This window comes from Schistocerca serialis, chromosome 5, assembly GCF_023864345.2.
Source record: "Schistocerca serialis cubense isolate TAMUIC-IGC-003099 chromosome 5, iqSchSeri2.2, whole genome shotgun sequence".
NCBI classification, from domain to species: domain Eukaryota; kingdom Metazoa; phylum Arthropoda; class Insecta; order Orthoptera; family Acrididae; genus Schistocerca; species Schistocerca serialis.
The window spans coordinates 373563805-373577473 of record NC_064642.1 but is presented as its reverse complement, the minus strand read 5'-3'; the positions used below and the strand labels follow the sequence as shown (position 1 = coordinate 373577473).

General features: G+C 43.9%; 1 protein-coding gene across 6 annotated transcripts in view; it reads left to right on the top strand.

Moving 5' to 3' along the window:
* Positions 1–13669, top strand: part of LOC126482339 (CCR4-NOT transcription complex subunit 1) — a 129116-nt gene that overhangs the window by 93828 nt on the left and 21619 nt on the right. For 4 of the 6 annotated variants that reach the window (XM_050106415.1, XM_050106417.1, XM_050106416.1 and 1 more), the window contains exon 33: positions 854–1003. In XM_050106415.1, the coding sequence (XP_049962372.1) occupies positions 854–1003 (150 nt within the window). The remainder of the gene's footprint in view (positions 1–853; positions 1004–13669) is intronic. The other 2 variants (XM_050106420.1, XM_050106418.1) reach the window with 1 other exon arrangement.

The window sequence follows — 13669 nt, the reverse complement described above, 5'->3', positions numbered from 1 at the left end:
TGAAGAGGTGGAAATCACATGAATAAGTCTGAACAGTAGGGTGGATGTTCAAAAATGTCCTAGTTGAACTGACAAAACAATTTTTGTATTTGTTGGGTAAGTGTGGTTGAGCATTGTTAGGTATGGCTGTGGCAGTCAAAACAGCATCACTTGTTTTGAATGGCTCCATAGTTTTCTTAATATATCAAAGCGGACTTCAAAATTTATTATCCTTCAATGTTCAATAAACTCCACAAATAAGATAGATTTAACATCCCAAAGGATGACTACCATTTCATCTCTTGTGCAGTTCTCACATTGAGTTTGGAGAGCTAGTGAGCTTAGAATTCGGGGTATCCTAACTGTTTGGTATCATCTCATACAAAACTCAGAAACTGCCTGACAGTTGAGCTATTGTGAAATGCCAGTTTTCACGATCTTCTTGTCAGTTTTTTCCAGTGGTTCATTGCTGTCAACAAACATACCCATATGGGACAAATTTCAAAGTGAGTGTCAACAGCTTTGAAAAATATATTCCCCCCCCCCCCCCCCCCCCCTTAGAAGTGTATTAGACAGTGGATTTCACCTTCACTGGGATTTCCAGATGCAGTATTGGTCTTGAATATCTACTGTAAGTGAACTAGAAACAATGTGGCTCTCTTTGTATTTCAGCTTTAAGCAGACAGACACATTATGTGTGTCAATGTTGCTACTGTTCCACTTGCCACATTGCATCTTATGATGCACGGAAGTAGAGGTTATTTTATAGATAGCCCTCATATGTGTGTATAGAGACAGAGATAATAGTAATAACTATAATAATTAGAATCTATGATACTGTGAAATTTCAAAGAAAGCATTACATTTCCAATAGTCTCAACCACTTTTACAGGCGCGGGAATTTGATGACCCTCCGGGGCTCTTGGAGAAAACAGAGTATTTGCTGAGAGACTGGGTCCAAATTTATCACTCTCCAAATGCTGCCAGAGACCCAACACGAGCTTTCAGCATGTTTGTGCAGCAGGTAAGGGAACAAATGATTAAACAGTTTTCACTAAAGATTTTGTATTAATAGTTGCAGCACACAGTAAAAGAAGAAAGTCATTTTCAGACCAATATACCAGCATTTAGTAAACAGTGGGAAATCTAAGATGAAATGATGACACTATTATGATAAGGATAAATTGCTACTCACCTTATAGCAGAGATGTTCAACAGTGACATCCATCTGTTCAGATTCTGCAAGTCTTTAATCCTCACCAACCTAGTCCTGCAAAACCATGGTAATCAGGCCCATATCTTGCAGTACCACCTCCTCCATCTGTATAAATCTCTTTCTGTGCAGTCCCAAATTCCTTGATCCCATCTCTCATATTGATACTCATGCTCTCCAGGAGCTAGAGCAGCATGCACAATGCCACCTCACAAAACTCTCCAACCTGTTCACTTCCTACTCCCGTTTCAGACCACCACTACCCACTACCTCTACAACAGCCTCCAAATGTCCCCCACATTACCTCATAGCTGACAAACCCTGCCTTGCAGACCTACTAGATTTACCCCACCCTCAAAATCTTTCTCCCGTCACCTTACAGAAAGAACCCAAACAGATTCAAAATACACTCGTGAACCTTTCCTCCAAAAGCCTGAGCTCTATAAAATATCACTACCTTCCTTTCCAAAGGCCTTACATTTTGCCCCACTCCCCAAATTTTCACGCTGAACTTGTTAAAGACCTTCTCTCCTTCGCCCAGTCCCTGCAGTGGAAACACTTTTTTGGCCACCAATCCTACCAGTGAGACCTGACCTAAAACCAATGGTGAACCCTCACTAGTACTTTCGGCTGTGATCCACACCCACTGCTCCCTAGTCACCCCCTGTTAACTTTCTAGAATTTCTTAACCTCGAACCTTGCCTTACCATCACTCCCCAAATCCCTCAACATGCAAACAAACATAACATCTGCAGAAAGAACTACAATACACCACTTAAAGTTTGATCCTGACCTTAAAATCCTACCTGCTGACAAAGGCTATACCTCTGTTGTTTTGAACCACAAGCACTGCCTGTCAGAAGAACTCGCCAGCTGTCAAATTCGACCACCTCAAAACCCCGCCACACTGACCCCATTCCCGAAATCCAGGATGATCTCCAGCCTCTCATCAAATCCTTAGGCCCATCCCAGAACCTCTACCCAGAGTCTACCTCTCGCCTCACCCCTACCACTCCCTACACTCCTACTTTCAACATGCTTCCTAAAGTCCACATACCGAATCACCCATGACACCCCATTGTGGCTAGTTACTGTGCCCTTGCTGAGAGAATCCATGCTCTCGTAGACAAACATCTTCAGTCTATTAACTGCAACCTACCCTCCTACATAAAGGGTACCAACCATTTCCTCCATTGACTCTCCTCAATTCCTGTTCCTTTACCACACGGTGCCCTGCTTGTTGCAGATGATTCCAACTGAAGATTACTAATGCAGATGGCCTATCTGTTATTGAACACAACCTTTCGCAACACCTGATGGATTCCAAACCTACAACCTACTTCCTGTTCTGCATGACAAAGTACATCCTCACCCACAATTACATCTCCTATGAAGGAATCACCTACAGGTATTTCAGTGGACACTCGCATGACACCATCCTATGCTAGCCTGTTCATAGGCCATATAGAGGAATCCCAAACTTCTCATCTGGTCTTGTCGCATCTGTAATGCTGAACAATCCCTCTCAAAGTATAACAAGGGTCTCGCTGAGGCCTTCACAGACCATAACTACCCTCCCAATCTTGCACAGAAACAGATCTCCCATACCTTATTTCTCCAGATACCCACCACCTCTCAAAATCCCACCATCCGGCCACAGAGGAGCATACCCCACGTGACTGTACCACCAATGAGGAGTGTTCTGCCCCTTATCCACATCACCACTCTCAAAGTGGTATTCCATCGCCAACTGACCTTGCACAATATCTTTGTCCATCCCTACACAACCCCTGCCCCCAACCCCTTGCCTCCTGTCTCATTCCCTGTAATAGACCTAGATGAAAGACATGTCCTATACATTCTCCCACCACCACATACTCCAATCCAGGCACAAGTATCACATGCCTCATCGAAGGCAGTGCTAGCTGTGAAATCAGCCATGTGATCTACAAGCTATGCTGAAGGCACTGTGCTCCATTCTATGTGGGCATGACAACCAGCAAGTTTTCTGTCTGCATTAATGGCAACCAAGAAACTGTGGCCAAGAAATAGCTGGCCACCCAGAAGCTGAACACGCTGACCATCACATTTTTAATGTTAATGACTGCTTCACAGCTTGTACCATCTGGATCCTTTCTACCAGCACCAGCTTTTCTGAACTGCACAGGTGGGAACTCTCCCTGCAATTATCCTATGTTCCCGTAACCTTCCTTGCCTCAACCTTCAGTAGTCATCGCCCTTCATCCACCAATTCCTTCCCTCTTCCCACTCCACAGCCTTCTGTTCAACACACACACACACACACACACACACACACACAGTATCTTTTTTACTTCTCTCCTATCCCCCACCACCACCCCGCCCTATGTCTAACCTCTTGACCAGACCTGGCCGCCCTACCCTTTCTCCACCTAGTTCCTGTATGCTCCCACAAACAGCACTTTACAGTTTCCAACCAGTACCGTGCTCCCCCTCCCCACCCCAGCCTCCTTTGTACCCTCGACACCCAGATTGCTTTTCCCATCATGTGCAGTTGCTCGCAGTCTGGCCTCGCGTTTTTGACTGGGGGGGGGGGAGTAGTAGTCTATTTCAGCAGAGGGCCTTCGGGCCGAAACCTTTCGTGTTTAGTAGTACTTTTGTTGTGCCTGTCTGTGACTCAACATCTACATTATATGTTTAGTAGTGATCTATCCTTTTCTTAATATTGTCGCTGTTTAATAAAGAATATTTGTACGCTTTGTTCCTATTTGTGCAAGATTCTTATGTTATACACACCCAGATTTACAATATTTTAATGGATGTATTACATTTCATAACTTCAGTGGAACTTTTAAAGCGTATGTAGTCTAAAATTTTCATCCTTTCGGTGTATTTCTACCATAGTAATTCATCTGTAGACCACCACAAAGGTCAACGTGTGTGGACCTGAACAGTTAAAGGAAATGTATGAAAGTAGTAGGTTTTGTATGCTGTCGTGCAATAAAAGCTTAAGACCATGGAAATCAAGGTGTTTAATATTTATTTGATATACAGTTGAAACCAGATATGACGACATCTAAGGGACCAGCAGTTTATGGTCGTTGTATCAGATAGTTCCACAAAGCTGGTGTTTGCTTCGTGTTTTTGGTAAAAAAAAAAAAAAATTATCTTTAAATTTTAGGCTGCCAGAGAGTTTAAATGGTAGAAAGTAGCAGAAATGCAGTATACCTACAGTATTTATAACATTGTATTTGTGGAGAAGGTCAAAGACTAATTTTTCTTATGTTTATACAATACATACAACAGAAACATGCCACAAAATATGAAACAAACCTTTACTAAGTGGAACATATTATAAAAAGGATAGTTGCTACTCACCATATAAGGAAGATGCTGAGTGGTGTATAGGCACAACAAAAAGACTGTCGGAAAGTGAACTTTCGGCCAGTAATGCCGTTTTCAAAAATAGAACACACACACATGCACACACGCGCACACGCACGCGCACACACACACACGCACACGCGCGCGGTAAACTGCAGGGACAAAATGAAGAGAGGGTAGGGCAGCTAGGTGCATTTGGGAAGTTCGACACAAGGTGGTGGAGAGAAGGGGGCAATGGCAAAGGAGAGAAGTAAAAAGACTGGATGTGTTGGTAGACTAGAGGGCTATGTAGTGAGCAGGAAGGAGAGTTTTTTTAGGTGGTGGTGTGCATGTTCATAGAGAACAAGAATTTCAGGGTGTGTTATGGGATCCAGAATTTGGGAACGTAGAATATATTGTTGCAGGCAGAGCTCCCCCCCGCCCCCTCCCCCCCTCTTCGCCCATGCAATTCGGAATAGATGGTGTCGGTGGGAAGGATCAGACAGCAGAGGCTGTGAAGCAGTGACTGAAATCAAGAACGTCATGTTTGCGCGCACGCAAACGCAACTGAAACACGTAGGCCCACAATATCTGACAGCTGAGGCCATACTATGTGCAGCAGTGCATGATGGGAGAGCGAACTGGTTGAGGGGTAAGGAGAAGGTGGGGGTGGTAAACTGCAGGGACAAAATGAAGAGAGGGCGGGGCAGCTAGGTGCATTTGGGAAGTTCGACACAGGGTGGTGGAGAGAGGGGGGCAATGGCAAAGGAGAGAAGTAAAAAGACTGGATGTGTTGGTAGACTAGAGGGCTATGTAGTTCTGGAATGGGAACTGGGAAAGGGCTAGATGAGTAAAGACAATGACTAATGAATGTTGAGGCCAGGGAGGGTATGGGAACGTAGAATATATTGTTGCAGGCAGAGCTCCCCCCCGCCCCCTCCCCCTCTCTTCGCCCATGCAATTCGGAATAGATGGTGTCGGTGGGAAGGATCAGACAGCAGAGGCTGTGAAGCAGTGACTGAAATCAAGAACGTCATGTTGAGTGGCGTGCTCAGCTACAGAATGGTCCAGGTGTTTATTGGCCACAGTGTTTCAGTGGTCAGTCATTTGGTCTGACAATTCGTTGGTTGTCATGCCCATGTAGTATGCTGCAGCTTAGTTTGTAGCTCACATGACTGGTTTCACAGGTAGTCCTGCCTTTGATGGAATAGGTGGTGATTGTGATCAAACTGGAGTAGGTGGTGGTGAGAGGTTGTATGGGACAAATCTTGCATCTAGGTCTACTAAAGAAATATGAGCCATGAGGCAAGGGGTTGGGAGCAGGGTTTGTGTGGGGATGGACAAAATTATTGTGTAGGTTCGGTGGGCAAAAGAATAAAACTGTGGGAGAGGTGGGAAGGATAGTGAGTGGGAAATTCCTAATTTCGGGGCACGGCGAGAGGTAGTTGAAATCCTGGCGGAGAATGTAATTCAGTTTGTCCAGTCCCAGGTGGTACTGAGTCACGAGCAGAGTGCTCCTCTGTGGCCAGACAGTGGGACTTTGGGAGATGGTGCGTGAATGGAAAGATAAGGCACGGAAGATCTGTTTTTGTACAAGGTTGAGAGGGTAATTACAGTCTGTGTAGGCCTCAGAGAGACCCTCATCACTACAGATGGGATGGCCATGGTAGTTAGGCTGTATGGAAGGGACTTCTTGGTATGGAATGTGTGGCAGCTGATGAAATGGAGGTATTGCAGGTGGTTGGTAGGTTTGATATGAACAGAGATACCAATGTAGCAATCTTTAAGATGGAGGTCAACATCTAGAAAGATGGCTTGTTGGGTTGAGTAGGACCAGGTGGAGAGAATGTGGGAGAAGGTGTTGAGGTTCTGGAGGAATGTGGATAGGGTGTCCTCACCCTCAATCCAGATCACAAATATGTCATCAATGAACCTGGACCAGGTGAGGGGTGGATGTTTAGGAATGGTTCTCCCGGGTGGCCTATGAATAGGTTGGCGTAGGATGGTGTCATATGGGTGCCCATAGCTGTACCCCAGATTTGTTTGTAGGTAATGTCTTAAAAGGAGAAGTAATTGTAGGTTAGGATATAGTTGGTCATGGTGACAAGGAAGGAGCTTGTTGGTTTGGAATCCGTTGGGCTTTGGCAAAGGTAGTGTACAATAGCGGTAAGTCATTTGGTGTTATGGATATTACTGCAAAGGGAGATGGCATCAATAGTGACAAACAGGGCAACATTTGGTAAAGGAACAGGAACTGTGGAGAGTTGGTGGACTAAATGGTTGTTATCTTTTATATAGGAGGGTGTACTGCAGGTAATAGGCTGAAGGTGTTGGTCTACAAGAGCAGTGTGTCTCTCATTGGGAGTACAGAAAGTGGCCACAAAGGGTTGTCCTGGGTGGCTTGGTTTATAGACTTCAGGAAACACGTGGAAGGTAGGAGTGGGGGGAGTGGTAAGGGTGATGAGAGAGTTGGATTCTGGGGAGAGGTTCTTTGTTAGGCCTAAGGATTTGAAGAGAGAGACTGGAGATCATGCTGATTTCTGGAATGAGGTCATTGTGGCGGGATTTGTACATGGAAAAAATGAAAACTTGCAGAGTCCTTCTTCCAGGTAGTCTTTGCGGTTTGGGAAAAAAAAAAAAATAGTAGTGGAGCCTTTGTCGGCAGGTAGGATTGTAAGATCAGGATCAGTTTTTAGGTGGTGGATTGCGGATCTTTATGCAACTGTAAGGCTAGTTTGCATGTTGAGGGATTTGGGGAATGATGGTGAGGTAAGGTTCAAGGTTAAGAAATTCTGGAACCTTAAGAGGGGGTGATTTGGGGGTAGTAGGGATGGATCATGTTTGTATCGAGGAGTGAACTTGGTCAGCAGGAGTCAACATTGATCTTTGGTTGAGTCTAATTGTTAGGATTGGTGGCGAAAAAGCGTTGCCACTGTAGGGACTGGGAGAAGGAGAGGTGGTCTGTAACCAACTCCTGCAAATTTGTGGGTGGCGCAAAAGGTGAGGTCTTTGGAAAGGACTGATACTTCTGTGGGGTAAGGCTTTTGGAGGATAGGTTCATGACTGTTTTCTGGGTCTGTTTAGGATCTGGATTCTGTGTGGTGGTGGGAGGTAACTTTGGATGGTGGGGTAAAGTAGTAGGTCTGAGAGACAGCGTTTGTCAGCTATGGGGCGATGTCGGAGAGGTGGCTGTGGAGGTGATAAAGTGGTGGTCAAAGGCGGGAGTCGGAAGTGAGCAGGATGGAGAGTTTTTTTAGGTGGTGGTGTGCATGTTCATAGAGAACAAGAATTTCAGGGTGTGTTATGGGATCCAGAATTTGGGATTGTATAGCAGGAGAATTTGATGGATGGAGAGAAGGTATTGCAAGGTGGTTTGAGCTGGATTGATATGGTTTTGAAGTATTATATTGGTGAGGAATAAGGATTGGTGGTGTCTTAACAGTTGGAGGTCATTGTGGAGGGATGGGTGGCACCCAGAGATGGGCAGTTCGATCATAAGTCTATTTGGGGGGGGGGGGGGGATTTCATGAGCCAAGGTACAAATCAGTAACAGTATGTGAGGCTGGGTTCTGGATAGGGATGAGGAAACTTTTCTGTATTGGCACAGATGGAAAGAGCAAGGATTCATGGTGGTGGAAAAAACAGGCAAAAGTACGTAAATAACATAGAATTATGTCTGAAAAAATTTGCAGAAGTACAGCCATACATGTAAGAAAAATCACAAAAATGACGAAACGGATGAAATAAGGAGAAAAAAAGAACAAATGAGAGGGAGAAGGCTGATAGTGAAAGGTGAAAACCAACTGAAGTTGGCGTGAAGTCGCAATGAGATCAAAGAAAAAATTCATAAAAAAATTTTTTAATGTGGGTTGCAGGTTTGTGGGCGAATAAGTGTGAAGAAGGGGGATAGCAGATGTGACTAGTTTAGGTGAAATTAGTAGGTGTAAACTGGAATAGAGAGGAGGAGGAGGAGGAGGAATGGAGGGGGTGGGGACAGGTTGATAGGATGAAATAAAAGTTAATGTTACACAGGAAAGGTACGGGAAATAACACGAGAAAATATGTGAGAGTGATGCACAGAGAGTGATTAATTAGAAGATATAGGACTAATGATGTTGTCAGGAGTACGGTGGGACATGAGATGCTGCACCAACAATCAGTGTGGTCCTGTAACCGTCTGTTGTGCGCAACCTAGATGGTTTATATACTGTTGCTCGTAAGTGGAGTGTGCAGTGAGGTTTGTAAGGTGACGGGAAGCACAGAAAAGAAGAGAAAAGATGATGGACACCGAGTAGAGTAATGCCTTAGAAAATAGTAACAAAGAAAAACAGCACTGGGATAAGGATGGAAGAAAAGCCATCAGGCAAAATCAAACAATGGAAAACCGAGACTGGAATGTAACAGTATTATGAAAGGATAGCTGCTACTCACCATATAGCAGAGATGCTGAGTCGCAGATAAGCACAACAAAAAGACTGTCGGAAAGTGAGCTTTCGGCCAGTAATGCACTTTAATAAATGAAGAAAGTAGCAACAATGTAAATTGTTTAGTAATGTTGGACACAGTCTTGGATAATGAATGAAATAAAATATTGATAATGTTAGAAACTTACTGTAAGTGCTGTGTAGTATAACAGTAGTGAATAACACAGTTTCATCCCATTACTTAATACACGAAGGCCTATACTTTCTTATATATTTCTCTTTAAAATGTTGTACAGATGTGATTACTGTACTTAACACATTGAAAATATCCAACACACACAACCACAAAACATCAGTAACAAATGCGCTATTATTCCACTTTGATAAATAACACATATTGGAATTTAAATTATGGAGAATCCAGGATGGAATGTACCAATATTATGAAAAGGAAAGTTGCTACTTATCATATAGCAGAGATGCTGAGTCACAGATAGGCACAAGTCTTTGTGACAGTCTTTCTGTTGTGCCTATCTGCAACTCAGCATGTCCGCTGTATAGTAACAACTTACCTTTTCATTATATTGTTACATATTGGAATTTAATTTTCTAGTTTTTTTTATAATCACAGCAAAGACAGGGTTGTTCAGTATTTATTCAGTTGCTTTAACTTTAAATTGCAGTACGTAAATGCATAATGCGGTATACTGTCCTACTTAAGTTTATATGTTATCGATGTTTGCTTTTTTTTGCTTAAGATGTATGTTGCACTTTTCATCTGACAATGCATTTGTTTTAACACTTTGTTATTGTCATTTGTATTAAACTCTTATTTGAAAATGAGAAATTTTTGTGAAGTTTTTATTGGACTGAAAGCATCATTGAGTGATAGCATCAAAAAATGATTTTGTTAATGTTCATGTTCTTTTGTCATATGTGGGCTTTGGATTTGATTTTAACAGGGAAGCTAAAACAGCTTAGGTCTAACCCGCCACTGCCCGCGCCGTAACTAAGTTTATTGTGCAGTATTGCTCTCTGTATATCTAGTAAAGCCAACCAGTGCCCTTAAACAGTGCAAGGAGTCCCTCTATCAGTTTTTTGTTAGACACAATTTCTTCAGATCTAGTTATACCGAAGATTCTGTATCTTTTACTCTCCCTTGCCAGGCATTGGAAGATTAGGTGTGATTCAGTTTCTTCACCCTCATCATAGATCCTACATTTAGGGTCCTCTTCAGTTATACCCATTGTGTGTGTGTGTGTGTGTGTGTGTGTGTGTGTGTGTGTGTGTGTGTGTGTGTGTGTGTGTGCGCGCGTGCGTGTGCGTGTTTTTTTTAAATTCCCATGGCCAGTCATCAGTCCAGTCATGAGTTTGATCTCTTTCCTGTTCAATCCCAGGATTACAGAGCTTCTTTCTTCTTTTAAAACACGGCTTGGGCATCATTACCTTAACATGTTCTTGTTTATAGACCGTGGTCCAATATCCTACGTGCTGTTTCCTAAGCCAGTTCCGTAGTTTGTCATTTGATCATAGCCTTGGTGATCGTCAGGACAAGTTCTGGTCCAATAAATGGAGTTGTTGCCCCTATCCTAGTCAATCTGTCGGCTTGTTCATTGCCACAGATCCCCGAGTGGCCAGGGACCCACACTAGGTTTACCCTATTGCTTCCCCCTAGCTCCACCAGAGCCCTGTGGCATTCTGCAACAATCTTAGATCTTGCTGCAGGAGCTGCCAATGATTTCAGTGCTGCCTGGCTGTCTGAATAGATGTAGCATGCTACAATCCTTGTAGCTCCTACACATATTCTTCTCCTCACTTGCTCTGATTGCAGTAATTTCAGCTTGGAATACAAAGACCAGTTTTCCTAGAGAGATGATGCCCTCCAGTCTTGGCTGAACCCCTTACACCTCTGCCCCAACGCCTTAGTCTATCTTCGACCAATCAGTGAACCAAACAATGTCCCCCGTGCAGTGTCGAACTGTTTTTTCTCACTGCTCCCTCCTTCTAATTATTATATTGTAAGGATTGTCGAAGCAGTTGTGAATTATTATATAGTCAGCAGGCATTTTCCCAGCCAATCCTATATTTACCTCACTCACTATCTTAGTGTGTGATTCTGAATATCCGAATGAAACCTAGTTTTTGCCAGTTTTAAGTCTGTGTGCTCCAGCTGCTGCCTCCACCTTGACCTAAAGGTGTAGTGGAGGTATGTCCAGCATGGCTTCCACTCCAGGGGTTGGTGTGCTGCTAATTCTGCCTGTTATCTCTACATCTTAGCAAGCTCCTTAGCTGCAACCCGCTGTTCTCCTTTCTTCCACCACACTATGGCCCAGTAGGAAATCCTAGGTCTGACCACTGTGGTGTATATCCAGTGCATACCCCTGGGACTTGGGCCCCAGTTTTTGCCACAAGCCCTTCTAGTACTCGCTAGAGTACTTTTTGCCTTTGAGCAGATGCTCTTAATGTGAGGGGTCAATGTTAGATGAGAAGCTAAGGTAACCCCTAGATATTTCACTATCCCCTTCACAGGTTGGGTTCAATCGGAGAGCTTTAGATTCCAACTTGAGTGTCGAATATGTCTCTTCGTAAATGGCACCGCAACAGTCTTCTTAGGATTAACCCTCAGATCCTGTTTCATGCACCAATTTTGCACAATGTCCAAACCTCCTTGTGCCATATTTCTAACTGTGTCAGTAAATTTGCCGAGTATTACTATCACAAGGTCATGTGCGTATCCTTGGCAGAACCATTGTCCAGAATTTAATTCCTCAATGAGTTCGTTCGCTGCTAGATTCCACAATAGAGAGGACAAAACTCCTTGTGGGCAGCATCTAGTGGTGTTAATTACCATCTTTTCATTCATCGTGGTAGCCTCTACCTTCCTTCTGCTAAGCATGGCACTAGTCCACCTGCATATAGTGGTCCCCAGGTCATGCACCTCTGCTGCCCTTACCATGAAATCGAAGAAATCGATGTTACTGAAGGCCCCCTCGATATCTAGGAAGGTGCAGAGGACTATTTCTTGGAAGTGAAGTGCTTTCTCCACCTTCCCGATGAGTTGGTGGAGAGCTGTCTCACATGATTTACCTAGTTAATGTGTGTGTTGGTTTGAATGTAGAGGGGCCCTATTTAGCCTCCTCTCCCCAACATATACATTAACCAGTTTTTCCAATGTTTTGAGAATATAGGAGGACAGACACATTGGTCTCATATCCTTACCCTTGGTATGATCAATTCTCCCTGGCTTTGGAATCAAAGCAACCTTCACTGCCCTCCAAACATTGGGAGTGATTCCTACTGCTAGGCTGTCCTTGGACAGCCTGTTCCAGGAGAGCTGGAAAAATTCCATCTGGGCCAGGTGACTTGAACAGCTAGAATGTTCCCACCGCCCATTGGATTTTATTAAAGTTCACACACTCCTTGGCTGATTCCCAGTCCTCTCTTCGAGTGCCTGAGAACCATTGTCTCTCCAGGATCACATTCTGGTCTGTGTTGTCTGGCAGAGCATATTGAGGAAAGTGACTTTTGAGGAGCTTCTACAGCATCTCATGTGCTGTCTTTGTATATTCCCCATCCTCCTTCCTCAACGTTCCTCCTGGATTGTTGGTACTCTAGTGAAAATCTTGTGAAGTCTGACTTGTGCAGCCGTGCTCTCCACTTCCTCATGGAATGCCTTCCGGGATACCTCCTTTGCTGCTTGTCTGATAGCAAGATTATAGTTGACAACGGTTTCACAATATTTAGCACATTGTCCTGTGTCTGGCAATATTGAACAGTCTCTATACCTGTTTTCTTTGCATTTCCAAGTTGTTATTCCATCAAGGCACATTCCTATTTGTGCACTTCTTGGTGATTGTACAGTTGTCCTGATATGAGGCCACTATGGTAGAGGTAACAGCCTCTGCTACTTCCTCAAATTCTACTGGATTCCTTATCGCAGTTTTAATTTCCGATAAGCCTAAATCGAGGTCCCTCCTATATGTCTCCCAGTCTGTTTTCCTGGGATTCCTATAGGTCATGGTCTATCTGATACCCATTTCAACCTTGAATTTAATGTACATGTGGTCCGATGAGGATGGCTCAGACACCACATGTCATTGTTTGACATAGCTGCCCATCATCATGGAACTGAAGGTTATGTCAATTACTTCTTCCCTTCTGCTATTCCTGAATGTAGGTTCATTGCCTCTATTCAGGACCTTTAAGTTGTTAGCTAAAAGAAATTCAAGAAGGTACTCACCACTACTGTTGGTGTCCTTGCTGCCCCACACTAGGTTGTGGGCATTGGCATCACATTCCACCAGCAGTTAACACCTTGCTGATGGCAAGTCTCTACCAGTCTCCTCACCTCCGAGGGAGAAGGAGAGCTGTCTTCGTAAGGAAGTTATGCTGAGGCCAAAACAATTTCCCTCATGATACTTTCCTCACATTCCTGCATTTTAATGATCACTAAGTCCCTAGAGCAGAAATCCATCATTGGCATGAAGGAAATTCCATTTCTTACATAGATGCATGTTCTGGAGTTTCTTAGATTTCTAGCATAAATCAGTTTACGTCCAGTGCCACTGAGGCCCAATACACCCCCTTTATATAAATAGGGTTCTTGTATCAGGGCTATGTCCATTTCCTGCCTTCCCAAGCCGTGACTCAGGGAAGCAGAGGCCCCTTTACAGTGCTGTTGGTTAATCTGCAGCACCTCCAGTCTCCATCG